This window comes from Condylura cristata, unplaced genomic scaffold (genome assembly GCF_000260355.1).
Source record: "Condylura cristata isolate star-nosed mole 26May11 unplaced genomic scaffold, ConCri1.0 scaffold00007, whole genome shotgun sequence".
In the NCBI taxonomy this organism is placed as follows: Eukaryota; Metazoa; Chordata; class Mammalia; order Eulipotyphla; family Talpidae; genus Condylura; species Condylura cristata.
The window spans coordinates 2935849-2954968 of record NW_004567108.1 but is presented as its reverse complement, the minus strand read 5'-3'; the positions used below and the strand labels follow the sequence as shown (position 1 = coordinate 2954968).

Sequence of the window (19120 nt, the reverse complement as noted above, 5' to 3'; positions counted from 1 at the left end):
CACTTTAATAGAACAGGTTTAAAACTTGAATTATTAACAATCCAGTATCACCGGCTTTCAGATGAGCCTGATGAATGCCCTTGGAGAGTTTGACATCTATAATGCAAGAAACTAATAAAATAAGTTTCCGGAATAATGTCTTCTGCTTATTTTACTCACAACACAATCGATGAACCATAATCTCATCTCAAAATTTATTGAAAATTTGTTTGCCAGTTATTCTGGAAGTTGTGTTTCTAAAGACAACTATAATATTTGACTGTCATCTGCAGTGATGATGTCTGTTTAGATTAGTCTTGAGGGAAAGCACAGTTCTTTCACTGGAAAATAGAAAATTAATCTGTTGTTTGACCTCTGTGTGTGCTGTCTTGAACAACAGCAGAATAATAATTTTAAAAACATTTTCTGTGGTGATATGTACACAGATGATCATTTCTGAAATTAATACTATTGTTAAGTCTTTTCTAAAAACACATTTGCAGTCTAAAGCATTTCATGTCTCCCAAGTTCCATTGGAGTTCAGTCTCCTTCCTCGCTGTTGAGCTCTGCTGTTGCCACTCCCGCCGCGTGCCTCTCTGTTCCTCTCCTCACTGTTTAAGGAAGAACCAGCTGTCGGTCCTCCCTGACCTTTGCTTTCAGAGAAAAGCTGACTACACATTTTGCCTGTAGCGTCCTGGGTAGGGCTTGTCCCACAGGAAGCCCAGGGAGTCGGAGGCTGCGTGGGCGGAGCAAACCTGGGGTCAGGCTTGCGTTTCCTGGCCCGTCGAATTCCTGGAGAACAGGAGCCTAGCTGGTGTCCTCCAGTCAGTGGTCTTCTCAGCATGGGTTACCCTCCACAGTTCACCCAGGTGGACACGCCACACGCCCTGTGTCGGAAGCAGGGGCCGGGACACCGCCCACATGCTTAGCCTTCCGGCCAGGCTGTGTGCCAGCGTGGTGAGGACTCGGGGTGCCCACCCAACAGCCCTGTCGTGTGTCTCTTGCAGGGGTCCTGTGGAACCTCTCCTCCTGCGATGCCCTCAAAATGCCAATCATCCAGGACACCCTGGCAGTGTTGACTAACGCAGTGATCATCCCGCACTCGGGCTGGGAAAACTCACCGCTTCAGGATGATCGGAAGATACAGCTGCATTCCTCACAGGTGCTGCGAAATGCCACCGGATGCCTAAGGTGAGCCTGTGCCCTGCCCCCCTGATGCCACCACCTGTGTTTCTGTGTGACTCTCACCACTGCTCTAGCAGGGATTGGAGTGTCTGGAAAGGCACACATTGGTATGGCAGAGGAGTACAAGAAGCTACCAAAATCCATTTCTGATGAGGAAGAGAAAATAATTCACTTTTTTGTATTGGAAACACTAGTTCACAGTAATTTCCCCACGAGGTGATACAGCATTCACCAGACTGGTCAGTGGCTTGGGGAGTGTAGGCTAGAGACGTAAGAATATAATTGTCACCAGTAGCTGTTGTTTTATTATTATTTTAAAAAGTGTTCTGTATGGCTTCAAGAACCTATACTTCTTATAAATAATTCTTTAATAAGGCCTGCTGAGTGTATATTTTTAATAATGAAAGTAGAAAAGGTGTTATAATTCTGTCTCAATGCATTTTGACGAAAATCATACCCCCAAAATTTCTTGAGTGTTTTATGATCATTACATTTTGTTTCATTTGGACTCAGCAAAGAATGTAACAGTCAATGTACCTTTCTCCAAACTCTAGAAAGTCGCTGTCAAGAATGTTGCATTTTGTAGCAGGGCTGGAAATCTCTGCTGGCAGAACTTCCTGATGGGATGGGAGCACAGGGGTGATTTAAAATCCCTCCTCAAATAATCTATATTTCAAAAGTTCCGCGCGCAGGGTGGCTGCAGCAGGGTTGCCCCAAAGCTGCTGTTTCTCCCACGGTTGATGGGCTTCTCGTTGCAAAAGCCAGTCTCCACCGAGAAGGAACACAATCACCCTGGTGACATTAATAATAATTATCTCATGAATATTTATAACAGTGCTCTCTGCCTCCAGTTGGGAGAGGGGTGGGTATCTTTGTGCGTGCAAAGAGGGAGATAAAGAGAGCTCACCTCCATAAACATCAGCACGCTCTTGCAGGCAGGAATATGGAAGCCTTTGATGAGGTTTCTTTGCCTCAAGGTCATGAAATAAAGATCTTTTGGCCCGATTTCTCTGCACAGACCCTCCCATAAGCCAGATTTACAGGCTTCCAAAGCCCCCTCCTGAGCTCTCTACTGTACAGGCTGCTGCATTCTCTTATCCTTCCGTGGTCTGTGCCCCATCACCAGAAATGCAGCTCTCCCAAAGACAGAGCGGTGGGTACTTCTGAACCTGTGTCTGCTTTTTCTGTGGCCGTTATTTACAATTCCTGCAAGAAGTTTCCCTTCTGAGCGCCCTTCACTGTCAGGAGAGTCATTTCTGGTGCAGGCTGTGGAAGGAAGGGGCTCAGAGTGGTCCCGGTGTGGTCAGCAGAGAGAGTGTGAGCCCAGCTCTTTTTGCAGCATCAGCGGCCTGGCTAGAGGCCCATGGTGGTTGAGGGGAGGCTGTCGGCCGCCACGGAGAGGTGTGAGCGTCCGTGGCGCTTCATGAAAGCCACATGGAGAAGCGAGGCCACAGTCCCTTAGTGCGTGTGCTGGAGGAGTCCAGGGCGGTCTGTGGCTTGGCACCCCGGGGCTGTATCGCGAGCACAGGAGCATGGCCCTTGCTGGCCAGGAGTGGCCCCGTTATGGGAGCCGAGAGGAAGGACGCGCGATGGAGTTTTGTGTAACCAAACCGGATGACCCCACCCAGAAACGGCCCAGTTTCATGTTCTCTCACTTCTCTGAGTTTATCGTGTGAGTAACAAGGCAGAACCCTCCAAAATATGGCAAATATTTCACTCCTCCCATAACTTATTGATCCCATGCTGTTCTGAAGAAAGAAATGTAATTTCTCCTCTTAGCAGAATATGTTGGACTAAGAGAGGAAGAAGACAGCCCTGGGAAAGGGATGCAATAAACTTGTCCAGTAGTGATTCAGTGAATGAAGTTTCAAGAAATGTCACCTGTTATTTACCATTGAGAGCCAGTGTTGGCAACACAGGCAGACAGCTCTAGATTCATGCCACAGTGGGGGATGTGGAACTCTCCTGTGGGACGTTGTATGCATTCCAGATCTTTCCCTGCAAAGCCCAAGTCTTTCCATTACAGAAGTCACTTTGGATGCTGGTCCTGCTTGCGCAATATCATCCCTGTGCCGGGAGGGGCCAAGGGGCAGAAGGAAATGGGGTGCCCTCACCTCAAACTCTGGGACCAAATAGAACCCACATCATGAGTCTGGCTGATGAGATGAGCAACATCTCAGTGGCATTTTATTTATTTAATTTTTCTTAGTTGCATTTTAATGCTATGATTAGGTGGGGGTGGGGGGTAGGGACTAAGTCACCCAGTTTGGTCACAAATGGCCTGAAGAATCGGGAAGTAGGAATGCTTTGTGGTCAGAAAGAGGGGCAGGCTGCTCTCAGGTGTGAGCCTGAGAAGTGGAGGTGGCCTAGGACCCTCAGAGATGCCAGGAGGGATCGGGCACCATTGTGGCATGCCAGGTGGCGAAAGGCCTGCAAAGCCCAGCTAAGAGGAACAGACTCGAAGCTGTAATGATCAGAGACCTGTGGTGGTCATTGTCCAAGAGGCCATCTTGGGCAGCCATGTCTGGGACAACTGTACAAGAAAGGAGAGATGGTGGGGGCCGGGGAGGGTGGAGGCAGGAGAAGGGGGTGGGGGTAGGGGAGGAGAGTGGGGGCCAGAGAAGGGGTGAAGGCAGGAGAGGGGTGGGGCAGGAAAGGGGGGAGAAAATGCCGAGCTGTGACCCTAGCAGAGGTACCTGCAGACTTAATTTGTAAGAGACCCCCTCTGCACAACAGTAAATATCAGTATTTTGTTCCATTGGGTGAAATTCAACTGATTCATAACTGTGAACTGTTGTCATAACTGATCACAAGTTCCTTCTGCTTCCATCTGGTACTTTTTCTCTCCTCATGACATCACTCGTATTAAAATTATAGTTTCTTAACCCAGTTGGTATAGAGTTGGCAAATATCACTGTTATTTTCAAACTGAGGTTCAAGAAATCAAGTGCCCCCAGCAGGAGGGGCTAGTAAAGCCCCAGCCCTGCCGGCTGGCAGGTGACGCCGACTCGGCACAGGTGCCCGGGACGCAGCAGTCATGTGCACCTGGTTCTTAACAAAGGCAAAGTAACAACTGGATCATCTCAATAACTCAGTCAGAGATAGGTTTCTTCTTTTGCGGGGAACATTTTTGCATCAAAATATTTAGAGAGAATTTGGTGCTTCTTAATCAGAAAAAAAGTCACAGCAGTTGGCATTCTAGTCATTTGTATGTACTAAATGTACTCTGTATAGGGAGAGGACAGTGTGGACGTGTTCTATAAGTTGACCCAGTGAGCTTGTGTGAGTTGCTTACCTTCATCTGGTCTGTTAGTCTGCAGCTTTACTCTTGAAAGTTACCAAAATTATATAAAAATACACATTCACATATTGTGATTCTTCGTCCAAAGTAAGTACCATTTCTACTTCCTGCCATTAAGTCATGAAATCAGGCAAAAGGATAAACGTGTATTATAGAAGTTTGTTTAGTTGGTAACAGAGAACAGCAAGTTTCATACGTGTGTGTGTGTGTGTGTGTGTGTTCATGGAATTCATCAGAACACTCTGGAGAACACTGTGGCTACATTGGTCTAAGCTAAGGAAAGTGTCACGACTCGAAGCCATTACAATTTGTTTGGTGATTTACGGCTGCTACTCTAGCTCGAGACAAAGACACTAGTGACTTCTACAAAGACCAAAATATTTCTTACTACTGAACATGTCTTCCCCCCTTTTTTATTTTAGCTCTTATTCCTTATTCGAGAAGTATTTTTGAAAAGTAAGTCATCATTGTTGAGAACCATTCTGTGGCACTGAGATTCTTTTTAATTCTTTTCCTCTATACACCTAAACTTACAGAAATTCTCCATGTCCCGTAGGTATGAGGAGTTAAATATGGTTCATAACTAGGCATCTCATAATTTCTTTGAGATTGTATTTTTCTTATTACCATCCATTATCAGATTCTTAAAATCAAAAATTTCAAGTGAGGAAGGTGGCATCATGTCACTATTTTATATACTTAATATTGTATATTCAATATGTTCCAATGAAATTGCATTCATTAGAAGTCCTTGGGAGATGTGCTCCCAGATATGGGTTTGCAATGAAAGTCTCCTTTCTCCAAAATTACAAAGAAAATGAGGAATGGAGCTGTGTGTGTGTGTGTGTGTGTGTGTTCATTTAGTCATTCTAAGTTTTGACCTGGCAATAAAATGAATGTTCATGGAAGCATTTTATACATTGTCAATACATAAGATTTTTAAATAAGATTAGGAGGAGTGCTTTTATTCACAACATTCCTGTCTTCCAGGGGCCATAAAGTTCTGTTTCGAATACACTGTCCATCTTGTATTCATTGCAAGTTCAGTAGTTGGCATTCAGTAAGTCACGGTCATGTTCTCCAACATGCTAAAGCTCCTCAGTGGAATTTAAGTCTGTCACATAGTCTGACCCTTTAGCAGCTGAACTCTGGAATGACGACACTGTCTGGTATTTAGACAGTTTGGAACAGTTTTAGTATGTGTCGGGATTCTTGACCATCACTCTGGAGTGGATGTTGTGCCAGTATTATGGCGTAATGATCACACACGCGCCACAAGCACTGAGCATGCGCAGGGGAGTATTCTACAGACAAGACTCCTAATTCCTGGCGAGCCACGGCAAATCCTCATGGGAAATGCCCTCCCGTGCTGATATGGCAAAAGTTCAAGCACATATGAAATATGAAACGGAAGTTAATGCCCTCCATCCTTTTCCACTTAAAATTCCTTCTGGGACAGGAAATGGAATTTTTCAAAAGCCAATGTGCTCCCGCACTATCCATTTGTCACTGAGAAAGGACAGAAGCGAACAAAAAATCTCCTCCATTTCGTTGAGGAGAGAGTTGGTAAGAACAGTGGAGGCGAGGTGGTGGGATTCCAGGAAGCCCTGCAGGTGGGGCGTGGGTGCTGCGTGTCGACGCCCCGAAGTCATTCTGGGGGCGCCAGCATGGCTCGTGAGGTGACGCAGCATCCTTGAGGACCCTGGCTCGGGCAGCTGCGAGCAAGGCACGCCTCCGGGCCAGACTGTATTGCCCACTGAAGCTCCCGCACTCGACCCTGAGACCCCGGCGGCCATTGTTCACTGCAGGACAGTCGTGGGAGGATCCCTGCTGCGCGCCCGGTTTTTACTCTTTACTCCAGCGCCCCTCCGACGCCCCAGGGCGCGGGTTCTGGCCTCGCTGACTGCACAGCTCATTTCCTGGGCCACCAAGTCCTTTATTTATTTTTATTATTCTAGTCCCTCTTGGGCATCTTGTCCTGAAGGACAATAATATACACCCCTAATTTTCCCCATCTATCTTTGTGTACACCAGGATGTTATTAAGCCCGTCAACGGAGCAGTGCCGCGCCTCTGCTTCCGAGTATAATTAAACCCAGACCCTCAATTAGTCATTTTAACCCATATAATGGAAGAGAGCTTGGTCCCCTGGTGGCACTAATTCTAGAGTGACCTTGAGAAAACCCCTTCACAAAGCAGTACAAGTGATAATCACACTCCGGCTAGAAAGCCCCAAGGTCGCCTATTTTACGTGGTTTACTTATGCATTTAGCCACAGGTAGCAAGACGAATAATTATTATTTTTATGTTAACTTCAGTTGGTTGCCAATGTTATTCATCTATTGAAAAGAAGCTTTTTTAAAAGCATTTTTCGTCTTACATAATCAGCCCTGGATTTATCCCAGTCTCGCCATGGGCAGCAGCTGAAGTGAGCACAGTCTCTACAGGTTCTCAGGACGCAAGGGCTGTGCTCGCATGGAGGCTGCCGAGAGATCCCGCCCGTCCCTCTTAGACACCCCGTGAGGACGCAAAAGGAGAAGGGGTCTTAGGACACCATGAGCGGGTGGCCGGGGAGCCCACCTCTGCGGCTCCACGGTGACCAGGGTTCCCGCCTCCCCAAGGGACACCCCAGTGCTTCAGCTCGCCTGCCCAGTTAGAAAGAGGTGAAGGTGTGTGATTTACTGTCGAGCTGGGGCTTCCCTGCAGAACGCACAGACCAGGCGGCACCAACAGCAGAAACTTGTCATCATTCTGATTAGAAGTCAGGAGACCCAGGACTGGGCAGGCTGGCTGTCTCCTGGGCTTGCAGCTGCCCATCTTCCCAGGGCCCCCCACGGCCTTCTCTGGGTGCACCCGTGTCCTCTGCTCCTCTTCTCACAAAGACCGTCATCACGGATTGGGGACCCTAAAACACAGTTCGTCTTAGTGACCTTAACTTGTTAAATGAAATGTCTCAGTTAACCTGCTTTGACACATGCATATACTTTCGGGGTCCATCCTCAAACCCCAACCTGTGCTCATGCTTCACTCACCCACCCCAAAGTTCTAGCACCAGTGTCCTGTGCACTTCACTCTTTCACCCCCTCTTCTCTCCTGTGCCCTGGTCTTCACCAAGTTCCTCATAAAGTCGGAGTTGTTCTTGCAGTAATTCTCCAGTTTGTTTTGTTAGGGTCCACTCATGAGTGAGCGCATCTGGTGACTTACTGCATCGAGCATCATCACCTCAAAATCCATCCATGTCCTCCCGAAGGCACAGTTTCATCTTTTTTTAAATAGCTGAGTCATATTCCACTGGTTATTCATTTGAATATTCCAGTGAGTATAGTCAGTATAGACATGTTCTCAGGTACTGGAGGTTAGAGAAACTCACGAATTTGTGGGGGGACACAGTTCAACCTGTAAGATGCTATCCTTATTAGTTTTCACTGCTCTTCCTTTGAGAAATAATTTTTAATAAATTAAAACATGTTTTGAACAAGGTCATCTTGACCAGAACGAACCATGTTTTGACAGGATAATGTAGTCAAAAATGATACAGACTGCCTAACTTAACGAGAAAAACTAACATTAGCTTTCTGTCTTCCCTGCCAAGTGGAAGTGATCATAAAAATATTCTGCAGGAGAGTATATAGGGTCAGGGGAGAAAATAATAATAATAATGAACAACTATATGGGGGTGGAGTGAGGAATGGGATCAAAAATGGGGGAGCAGAGAGCACTGGACTATGGTGATGACACACAGGTGAATTGGTGGTGGGAAGCCCACGGGTTTACAACTGAGATGGAAAAAGTCACAAAATGATGTGAAGATAAACTATTACATTATTTTAAAAAATATATTCTGCAGGAGGGCACTTCTTAACTCCAAGGAGAAGTGCATACTGTTGCGACTTAAAGAACTTCCTATAGAGCAACGTAAGAATCACAATCAGGGAATCAAGTGTGAATTGGGTCTCCATAGTTAACTAGGTAACTCCATGGCTGGCTACATGAAATTGTTATCCTTGATGAAATCAGTAACTTGATTTTACTATCAAAGAGGGAGCCTAGAAAATCTCTCAACCCACAGAGCCTGTCTCCCAGGTCTGAATGTACTTGACTTGACCTTTGGTTTGGAATCAGGAGATCTGCTTTTGGGCCCCAAATGGGCACACCTTGCCCACTGTCCACTCAGTCAAAAGCGATGCACCTTGCCACTGAGACAACTGGCCACCTCAATTCTGGGCGAGCTGGAGTAAAATTTTTCTTGAAAAATGCTTCAAAAGGACTTACTCTTTCTCTCCAATTTCTATGACTAACCAAACTCCCTCTTACTGATTGTTTCTTTCTTTGCACATAAAAAGCTTTTTGCCTTTATTTCATTTGTGCTTACATCTCTAGTTCTGGAGCTTTCTATCTCTTTATGGTTCTGCCTTTCTTACTCTTTTCTATTTGGAAAAGCCTGCAAAAACTTTAACTTCTTGCAGAAGATAGTCCTGTCCCCTAAGGACTGACTACATTTTAGTACAATTCTTCCTGTTATTGATGTTCCATGAAATCGTAATAGGATTATTTCTCCCCAAACATCATTTTGCTTCCCTATGCCAGAAAAATGGGAGTGTAGTAATTTCACCTTAAATATAAAAAATTAATATAAAATACCCTATCATCTCATTCCCTCTTAATGTTTCCATCACTTATTTTTGAAAAGTTGATCTACCTAATTATGAAAATTTGTAGAATCTAGCTGAAACTTGTTTTTTAATTATTTATCTTATAATCTGGCTGTAAATATGAGCTTCCTTTAAAAGGACAAGCAAATATTAAATTTTATCTTTTCAGTATGACCAGTCATATATTCTTCTATTAGAATATGAATATTCAAATACTCCCATTAGTGTGAACAAATTACTCTTTTTTAAAAAGATTAAATGAAAAGGTCTAGTTCATTCCCAATTGGCAGACAATGGTGGATAAGACTTCCCCTCCATAAAACATTGGGTTAGAGAGTTTTAACTGCCCGATGAATAAAAAGCAGTTAATAATATCCAGTTCTGTCTCAAAATCCTTTCTAACTTCTTGATATTAAAAACAATTTTTCTTCCCGCTGCCTCCCAAATTATAGCCATTGCCTAAGACAGAGTTTCCCTGGAGAAGTAAAGAAACAAGTCCTTTATCCATAAAGTCAAGAAGAAAGAACTGGCCCATTTCTTTTGTTTCTGTACTAATCTCAATATGTCAATATACCCATTTCCTACCGTTTCTCCTTTGCCCTTTCAAAAGCAGCACTTACTTTAAAACAAAGTCCACATTGGCCAGTTGGGATCACACCACCAAAGAGAAGCGTGGGACTCAGAAAGAATCAGGGCTCATGACAAGAAACACATGGAACCTCTCCAAAGGCGCCAGCTCAGAGACGGGGCCTCCTGCCCACACCCCGAGTCCAGGAGGGATGGCATCTCTCCTCAATTAGCCAGGGACATTTCCTTAGTTGACTAAAGACACTAGAAACACAAGAGCGGGACACTGGACATGCCCTTCTCTGCCAGCTGTACTCCCTCCCTGGGCTGGTGAGTCCTTGAGTGCAGACGTGCAGACAGCCCGGTTCTGTACGGCAGGGCCCGGACATAGAGCCAGGGAGGGCCGAAGGGAACTCCTGCTTCCTGGGTGCCCTCGGCTCCTTTGGCACGAGACTTGGGGTCTGACCTGCTCTGGTGCCTGGGTTCAGGAAGCCCGTGCAGGTGCTGGAGGGAGATCCAGGGTGCGGCTGCCGGCCTGCCCTCCCCGAGCCCCCGGGACCCCCTTTGCTGGGTTCTTCTCTCCAGACCAATGTCTTAAGGTCACTCTTGGCCTGACCTTAGGTAGGACCAACCATGTGATCAGCAACTGACAGCAACTGAGGGCTGATTTATAAACACACCAGGATCTTGCCAAACCTAAGCACTGTCCCCCAGAAAATCTGGGGGAGCCCTATCAGTCCAGTTTTGCGTCAGGGGTTGGAGCCAAGGATATTTCACCCAGAAACCATCATTTCTTATCTTTTTTTTTTCTTTAAGATTTATTTATTTGTGCATACAGAACTGGGGTACAGGCCAGAGGCTCAGGCGAGAGGCTTCACCAGAGACAGAGTGGGGAGCAGAACAGGCAGATCGAGGAAGTCCACTGCTGAGGGGAGCAGCGGGCAGGTCAGAAGAGGTCTGCCGCGCCATGTGGTCACCTCCGGGGCAGGCGGGAATCGAACTCATGCGGAAGTGGCTTTAGCTTCTTAGTGCTGTGCTTTAACCCGCTGCGCCACCAGGGAGGGCCCCCAGAAACCATCATTTCAAGCAAGGAAAGGCATCCCTGGTAAAGTTCTGCTGCAAGGCTGAGTCAGGGTTGTTTGCAAGGAGTAAGTGAAAGTATGTTTTGGGAGAAGCTGGTCTCAGTCCTCTGCTTAGACCCTGACCTGAAGGACAGTGTTCTGCCGGGCAGGTGTGAAAGCATGCGGGTGAGCACCTTTACCTGTTCATTGCCGTTCCGACTCGTGCACGTGATGAGATGTTATTTGCCCTTGGCCCTGTTGCTCCCCAGCAGCGGACTCAGCTAAGAGGCTGTGCTTTCCAGGTCCGAGGCGGCTCAGTCCTTAGCCAGAAGCTGCAGGCGGCAGCTCGCAAAGACACCGGTGCTGGGCTTTGTAGGAGTTTCCAGGGCTCATTCCCACTGGAGTGGAGGTCATGGAGGCCCGCTACCCTCCTGTCCGCTTCAGCACTCAGCCAGTGTCCAGTGTGAACGGAGTTGGAGACCTGCCGGGGACAAAACTCTGAAAAGCAAAGCAGTCCAGCATGCCCACTAGCCCATGGGGACAGGGACGGTGCTGGAGGAAGGAGTCTCTTACACTTGCCTGTAGGCCTGCTAGCGTCCTCCTCTTCCTTTAGAACTTCCGATGCTCCAGAGGCTTCAAACTATGCCGAAGTCAGGAGCACATGACCCATGGAGATCAGGTGAGAGTGGACCAAGAGGGAAGCTGACCAGCGAAACGAGCCCCACCACTGCTGCCCTGACTCTTGCATGACTCTCTGGCCAGGAAGCCTGTCCTTCCTGCTTTGCAGTTCATTCATTTTTTGAAAAATCAGGCAAAATTCACATTCCATAAAATGAACCATTGCAAAGTGAGCGGTTTGGTCAGCATTCAGTGCGTTCCTAACATAGGGTGACCCCCTCTACCTAGCTCCAAAATACTTTCATCATCCCAAAAGGGACTTCTGTGTCCACCAAGCGGTCACTCCCAGCCTCCCTGCCGCTGGCCCTGCTGTCCTCCAGCCCGCTTCAGAGATTCCGAGTTACCTGCTCTAGATGTTTCCGTTGCTTGGAGCCCCCGAGGTATGTCCTTTTGTGACTTCCCTTCTCACGTGCCGTTTCCAAGGCTGACACGCCATAGCCAGCGTCAGTACTTCACTCCTTGTCTTGGCTGAGTAGTATTCCATCGGACACCTCTGCTGCGCTTTATCTGTTCACCTGTTGATGAGGCCGTTGAGTTTGTCCACCCTCTGGTTGGTGTGACCAACGCTGCTGTGAACGCACGGCTAGTTTTTGAGCGCCTGTTCTCAGTTCTTTGGGGTGAGTGAGACTCACTTCAGAGTGGGACGTGAGAGGCCCTCCGTCTCATCATTGTAGGAAGGTGACATAGTGCTGGACCTCAGAGAGGCTGAGAGGTGGTCATGGCAGGTCAATTAATTCACCAGCAAGGCCGGGCGGTGATGTGAAGGGAACTCGCCAGGGAGGGAATCGACTGCATCAGATGGTGACTACAGACTGCTTCCCCAGCCCTTCCTTCCCTCTTAATATCTGTCTATCTCCGTTATACTTTCTGGGCCAGACTATTCTCTTTGACACATTCTTTGCCATGCCTTCTATCCTTTCATACAAAGAAGTTGCCTCTCTAGCTGCGGGATTGCAAGACCATTTGTCTGCATTCTCTTGTGTGATGCCCTGGAGGAAGGGTACTATGTGAGTATCAGAGTTTTACCTTAAACCTGAAAGGACTGACATCAACGTTAGCCAGACCCGACGCATCTCCAGTTCCACGCTGGGCCCCTTCACCCTCAGCTGAGTATGTTCTCAGCTGACTTTGTTCTACTCACCAATCATTTCAATCTCAGACCCTTACACATGATTCCTGGTGCCCCGGGGACTTTATTCTGTCCTTGTTTCCATGATAGCATCTGTCTCCTGCTCAAAGAGACCTTCCCTCCCCTACTAGTGAAGACTACCCTGACGCTAGGTTGGGTCTCTCACAATCTGGATGACGTCTCACCAGGTGTTCAAGGCCAGGCACTGCAGGAGCTATATTATTTTCCCGGTGAGGGTCGTGCCGATTTCTCAGCCCCAGAACAGCATCTGGCACCCAGTAGACCCCCTACTGAATAGCTCTTAACTGGTCCAATCAATGACTGACTGCCCTTGCTGCTTTCCTGCCTGCCTAGTAACTGTTCTCTATTAATTATCGCCAGAGCAAGGAACCTTTTAACTCCCCTGGTCACTCGTAAAATCTTTCCAGTTGCAGGGATAACAGCTGATAATTACCAGCTCTCCTGGTTGCTCATAAAATCTGGCACTTGCAGAAAGCACATCGCCCACACGGTCCGCAGTCCCCCCTCCTCCTCTCCCACATGGGGCGCCTGCACCTATGAGCATCGCCTCTCTGTGCACCTGTGTGTGAACGACTTGGACTACACACTCCCGCATGTGGGTCAGTGGCCCACACCACGAGGTGGCCGGGGACACCTAGGTAACCCTTGGCTGATTGTGCGGTCAGGGTCCAAGGCGGACTGGGAGTAGCTGGGAAACTACACCAAGCATCTGTCTGCACGGGGCGTTCTCCCGGTAGACGTGGCCGACACGTTCCCTGTGTATTGATACCCTGTGATCGCCCTTTGACCCCTTTGAAGCCCTGTTCCCCATAAACACGAGGGCGCTTTGTTTCCCCACGTCCCCGTTTCTCCTGCTGTTGTCACATAATCGGCCATGCTCGCTCACTGTTGCTCAGTAAATAGCAAGAGGGCTATTTACTGGGCAGCAGCATCTCGCCTGGCAAACCTGCTCCACGACTCACCTCTTGGGCACGCCCCCGTCCTCCAGAGTCCTTGGTTAGAGCCCCATACTACATGTTCTTCCTGATGGGTGTTTGTGACACTTCTGCTGAATACAGTCACCACACTTGTTGGTTTTACCAAACATCAGGATCCTTCTCCTCCTGGGCATGTCCTGTCTTGTACAGGGTCCTTCGAGCTCTTCTCTGGTCCTCCTGTCTCTGGATTTCCTCCTCTCCCTCCCTGGAAAATTTGGATCATCCACACAATCAGAATTAAAAATCACTCTAGTGCTGCGTGAGGAGGAAACTCGGCAGGGTCTCCAACCAGCACACGACTCTCATGACAACTTTACAAAGTTTTAAAGAAGAAACTGGAGTCCGGAGAGGCTTCACTTGTGGCCTAGAGCTCGTCACATGCTGTGAGCCAGGATCCAGCTGGATCGCTGGATGCCACTGCCCAGCGTTGGCCGGTCGGCCTTGTGTGGGTAGCCAGACACACCCTGACCGCCTCTGGTCAGGTGCTCCATCTCCTTCTAAAGCGATGACGTTGTGGCCTCTCCCATTCCATGCAGACATCTCCCGAGTGCTGCAGTGTGGCCTAGGACTCACTCTGCTCGGGAGGCAGAGAGGGAAGATGAGCGAGATAAGACGCTGAGGCCTGGCGTGATAGGAAATCTGACCCACGCGTCTCCTGCGTGCAGTTAATGACACTGCAGAATGTGTTTGCAGAAGTGCTGGAAGGCATCCGTGTGGGGGAGCAAAGGGGTCTGACTCAAGAGCCCCGAGGCTCTCCAGAGGCCCGCCTGGGGATATGGGAGTTGTGTGGATGCCAGGGGAGAAGAGACCTCAGCCCAGGCCCAGGAGGCGGCGCGGGGAGCCCGAGGCCCCTGGCAATACAGGTGGCTCAGGGTGGTTGGCAGAGGACCTGAGAGGAGTCTGAGAGGGGAACAGTGTGCAGGGGCTGGTCAAGTAGGGTGTGGAGGACAGGGCTTGTCTTGACCAGGGTCTGAGCCATCCGCGTGGGTGAGGGGGCCTGTGGAAGCTTGTGAGCAGGCGGCGAATCACTGGTGCCAGGGCACAGACAGGCCACGGTGGGGCGTGGAGGGAGGGGAGGTGTATGCAGGGAGGGGTAAGGTGAAGGAGTTTATGTGTTGGAGAGATGCATGGGAAAGGGAAGCCTGAAAAGGAGGTCACTGGGACCTGAACCCCAGAACCAGCGGGGCAGGAATAGATGCCATCAACACGGGGTGAAGCCTGTTCTGGGTCACTCTGGGCTCTGCAGCACAGCCCGTGTTCTCATCACCAAAATCGGCCCGTCTGCCTGGGCTCCTCCACATAGGCACAGGTGCGCAGGTGTCGGGGTGGGGGGCGAGGAGAGCTGGGGTTTGGCCAAAGACCAGACTTTGCCTCATCTGATCCTCCCAAAAGGGCCTCGGAGGTTCAGTGTGTCTCCCATGAGCAGGCAGATAGTAACAGAGCTGACCACAGAGCTCTGCTTTCCTTGACTGTCTTTGAGAAGCGCTAACGTTCATTCCCCGTGAACATCAATAGTCACATTATACTGATAGACCCGCCGGGGCCAGAAGGGGTGTCCTGGCGGGGTTCACACTTTCCACGTCCTTCCACGCATTTAAGAATCCCCATTGCCTCCAACTGCAGTCTCTCGCTTGAGATTCCTCTAACATGCTTGAAATAAGAAGTCGTGTGCGCCGCCGTCTCTAAACATCCGTGGAACAGGGCTGCAAGGTGCAGGCGGGAGGAGGCTGTCCTGCTGCTGCTGTCGAATTTATTTCCTTTCTGTGGCTCGAGCAGTCCTGTGAGTGCTGGCGAGTCCTTCCATCTCCCTTCCATTCTAGCAAGTTATCTGTTTGACAAGCAAAGAAATCGATCCTGAGCAGCCATGCACATTAGACACAGACCAGAATGGGCCTGGAGGGGCAGGCAGGACCCCGGAGAGCTGCCTGGGGGTCCCCTCCCCCCATTCCATCCACCCCCGGTGCTGGAGGGCAGACACGACGGCCCAAGCACTCTGTCCGGTCTCTCCCGACTCACCAGTCCACTCTCCCTGTCAGTGAGTGTGGCTGCCCCTTCTTCCACAGCTTGCCTTCCTGCAGGCTGCTGTCCAGCCTCCAGCTTCACCCCAAAGCCGCCTGGGAGTACTTGAGAGCAGAATCCCAGCCAGGAGGAAGGAAGCGTCAGGTCCCAGGGGAAATGTTCCCACCGCGTATGGGCTGTCCTAAGCAGAGGACACGTGGCATCAGACAGATCCATAGAAGAAAAGGCCAAAATGTAATAACATGCTTCTGGGGGAGGAGAATCGTAAATTCTACAAGATTATACTTAGCCACGGACCACTGCCATCGCCACTACCCACCAGTCACCTCCACCACCACCGTCACCACTTGACTTGCCTCCGCCGCGTGGCACAGACGAGCACACGTCGGGATGGGGTTTGACTAGAGATCAGACTTTGCCTAATCACTTAATCCCGCCAGAAACTGTTTGCTAATAGAAACTGAGGTGTCTAGCCAGGGATTATTCTGCGGGCAGATGGCCAGGGCCTCAGAGTAATGGGAGTCGTCTCTTCCTCCTTCCCTCTGTGCTGGCCACCTGTTCTACTCACTGCCACGCTGGCCAGGGTGCGCGGTCAGCCTAAATAAAGAAACAAGAATGGCTGTAGTCACATGGTGAATACCCAGAATAAAATCATTCTCTTGAATGTGGGGGGTGCCAGGGCTGAGGATTTGCACTGAGCAGAATGGACTGGAAGCACAGGCAGTGGTCAAGACCCCAGAGTAAATGCCAAAGACGCTCTTTGGCCTCTCGATGTCCGCGAGGTGCAGTGAGTGACCCAAGCCACCACGAAAGCCAGAAACACCCCTCCAGAAAAATGTGTTTAGTGAGTGAGCTTTTCCAAGTCACATTGACATCCAGCTTGAGTAAGTCTTAGAAGTGCAATTTGTTAAAAATTTCCTGTAAGTAAATAAATTGAAAGATTGCATGACTGCCTAGAGGGAATTAGGTGATGAATTGAAAGGAAAGTTAGAAAGGTTGTTTTAATAATAGCTATTAATAATCCAGCACATAATGCCAAATCTTGAAAGTCTTCAAACCCACAAGCTGACATTTAAAAGGCAAGTAGCCAATTACCTATAATCTTGTATTCGTCAGCTTTGTTCTCCCACTTCTCAGAAGAATGGAGGACGCAAAATGCAAGGAAGCGCAGGCCCCGGCTCATTATTTATTTAGCTCGATGCGCGTCTTCCTGGAAGCCACCTGCTTGGTCAAGCAAACATTGCACTTCTCTTTGGCAGTGTCTTCACATTGTGGTTTTTTGCATGTAATATGAAGCTCAGGTTTTGAGACATTAAATCACGTCTGGTTGATGGGATATTGTTTGGTCTTGCAGAAAAGGAAAGAAAGCATCGTTTGGGTTTCATTTTGAAATAAATTTCCATTTGGATTCGATGACATTTTGCTTTTGCTGTTGTTGCCTTTGTCATGGGGTCATGGCTGGCAAAAGGTTTTGTTCTAGGAGAAGACTTAGTGGCGTGGAGGTGATGGTGGAGCTAGTGATGCCGGCGGAGGTGGTGGGCGTGGGGGTGATGGTAGTATTGAGACTTTCAGAGGAGCCTTCTCTTGAATGAAACTGGGTGTCTGGCCAAGGTTGGATGTCCGGGATTCCAGTGTGAGATATACCCCGATTCTCAGGAAGGACTGTGGAGAGAAGAGCGCCCCACAAGTGGCCAGAGTGGAATTCTATGGCGTGAGTGATACAGGGGCAGCCGAGCCCAGCCAGCTCAGACCCCACAGCACAGCTGGAAACTCAAGTTGGGGCCCGATGACCCCAGTTCCCGCAGCGGGAGCCAGTCACTGCCAGTACTGTCTGCCAGTCAGGCAAGGTGTGGATGGTTCTGAGTGTGGGCGGGGCCTCAGGCACCCAGTGAATGCAGCCTCCCAGGGCCCTCCCTCCCTTCCCTCTGGTTTCCTTAGCCCAACAGGGACCTCTGAGCAGGTGTTTCACCAGCAGCTAACGCGACCATCAGTTTTACCTGGACTCATGTAGCTCAAGCCCGAGGTAGCACTTTACAGTGAGAGGGCGTCTTTAACGGGCGTGTTTCTGGTGCCGCACCGGGCACCTTGAGCAGTGTGCGCTGGTGCCCGGCTGCGTGCAGAAGGCTCCGTGTGGCAGCCTCACTGGGCAGTGCTGGGCCGCCAGAGAGCAGCGCGCGTGTCCGTCTGCTGGTTATTCACATGCGTCCGTGCGGGCGGGGACACCGAGCACAGGACCCCAGGATGGCGGGCGCAGAGCTCACTGCCGACAGCGGTCCTCGGCCAGCCAGCCGTCTGTCCCTGCGGCTCAGCGGGGCGGTCACTGTCCATCCATCGCTGCCCTGACTGATGAAGAAGTTGCCTTCCCTGGGCCAAGACAGTGAGGTGCCTAGCATGTGCCAGCAGCAAGACGGTGCTGATCTTAGGAGAAGGGAGCGCCACTTGTCTGGAAATTGTTCTGACTTGGCTGGGGGGAAGCCCCAGCTTTAAAAGCACCTGTGTACGGGCAGGTAAACTAGGGTCACCCTTACGGAGAGCAGCTTGGATTCATCTTGAGCTAAAATTGGAAGCACAATGCAGCCCAGCGATCCCACTCGTGGGCGCCGACCCAAAGGCCAGGAAACCAGTGAAGGCGAAGACCCTGCTCCCGCCGTTTGAGGCCCCAGTGGCAGACGCTCCGTGGGGAGGCGACCCGGGTTCCCAGGAGATGGGTCAGCAGCCTGTGGCCTGTCCCGGGGGCGGCTGCTGGTCGTCCGGGAGAAGGAGGGACGTCTCCCCGCTCGCTGCACGGAAGGCGTCCCGGGAAGCGGCGGAGGGAGGCAAGCCCGAAGCATGAGGACCACGCTGGCATTTGCATCGTGGGTGGTTTGACGAAGCCGCATATTCACGAGAACTAGCGGACATCAGCACCGTGAGCGAGTTGAAGAGTTTCCGGAGGAGGGAGGGAAAGGGACGGGGCGAGAAGGGGTGGGGTGGGAGGAAGTCAGCCATCCCGCCGTCAAATTCAGGTGTGCGGGAGGTGTCCTACGTGGGTCTGTTAGCCAGCAAGCATGAGCGCCGCGGCCCAGGCGCCCAGGCTGGGGCTGGGAGCTGCCGGAGACGCGAGCGGAGCGTGTCACGTGCGCTCCACGTGGATTCTGGGGGCGCACTGCTCTGCGCCTGCAGGTGCATGAGGTCTGTTGGGGAGCGAAGGGCGTCCTCTTCTCTCCCAGAGTGTAAACCCGAGGCACTCTTCCCAGGGCTTCCAGCTCGCTCAAGAAGGCGCCGTCGGAGGGGAACCCAGTCTTCCCCATCGGCCGCTGGGAAGGGCCCAGGCACATCTCAGCTCGTCTCAGTGTGCTGGGCCTCTCGCGCCTGCAGCCCCCCGCGAAGCACGTCGGTGCCCCTCGATTCACAGGGCCGGGTGTGTGCGTGTGTGCCCTGGTCATGCTGTTGGGCCTTAACCTCTGAGACTTTCTCAGTTTTCAGTATTTCACTCATTTTATTTTATTTTTTTTAAGATTTATTTATTTGCAGCCCTCCCTGGTGGCGCAGAGGGTTAAAGCACAGCACTGA

The 19120-nt window shown here is 50.1% G+C and overlaps 1 protein-coding gene across 1 annotated transcript in view; it reads left to right on the top strand.

Annotated features, from left to right (window-relative positions):
• The window catches only part of CTNND2 (catenin (cadherin-associated protein), delta 2), a 665207-nt gene that overhangs the window by 539707 nt on the left and 106380 nt on the right, over positions 1-19120 (top strand). The window contains exon 12 of the mRNA XM_012721744.1: positions 987-1170. Within this exon, the coding sequence (XP_012577198.1) occupies positions 987-1170 (184 nt within the window). The remainder of the gene's footprint in view (positions 1-986; positions 1171-19120) is intronic.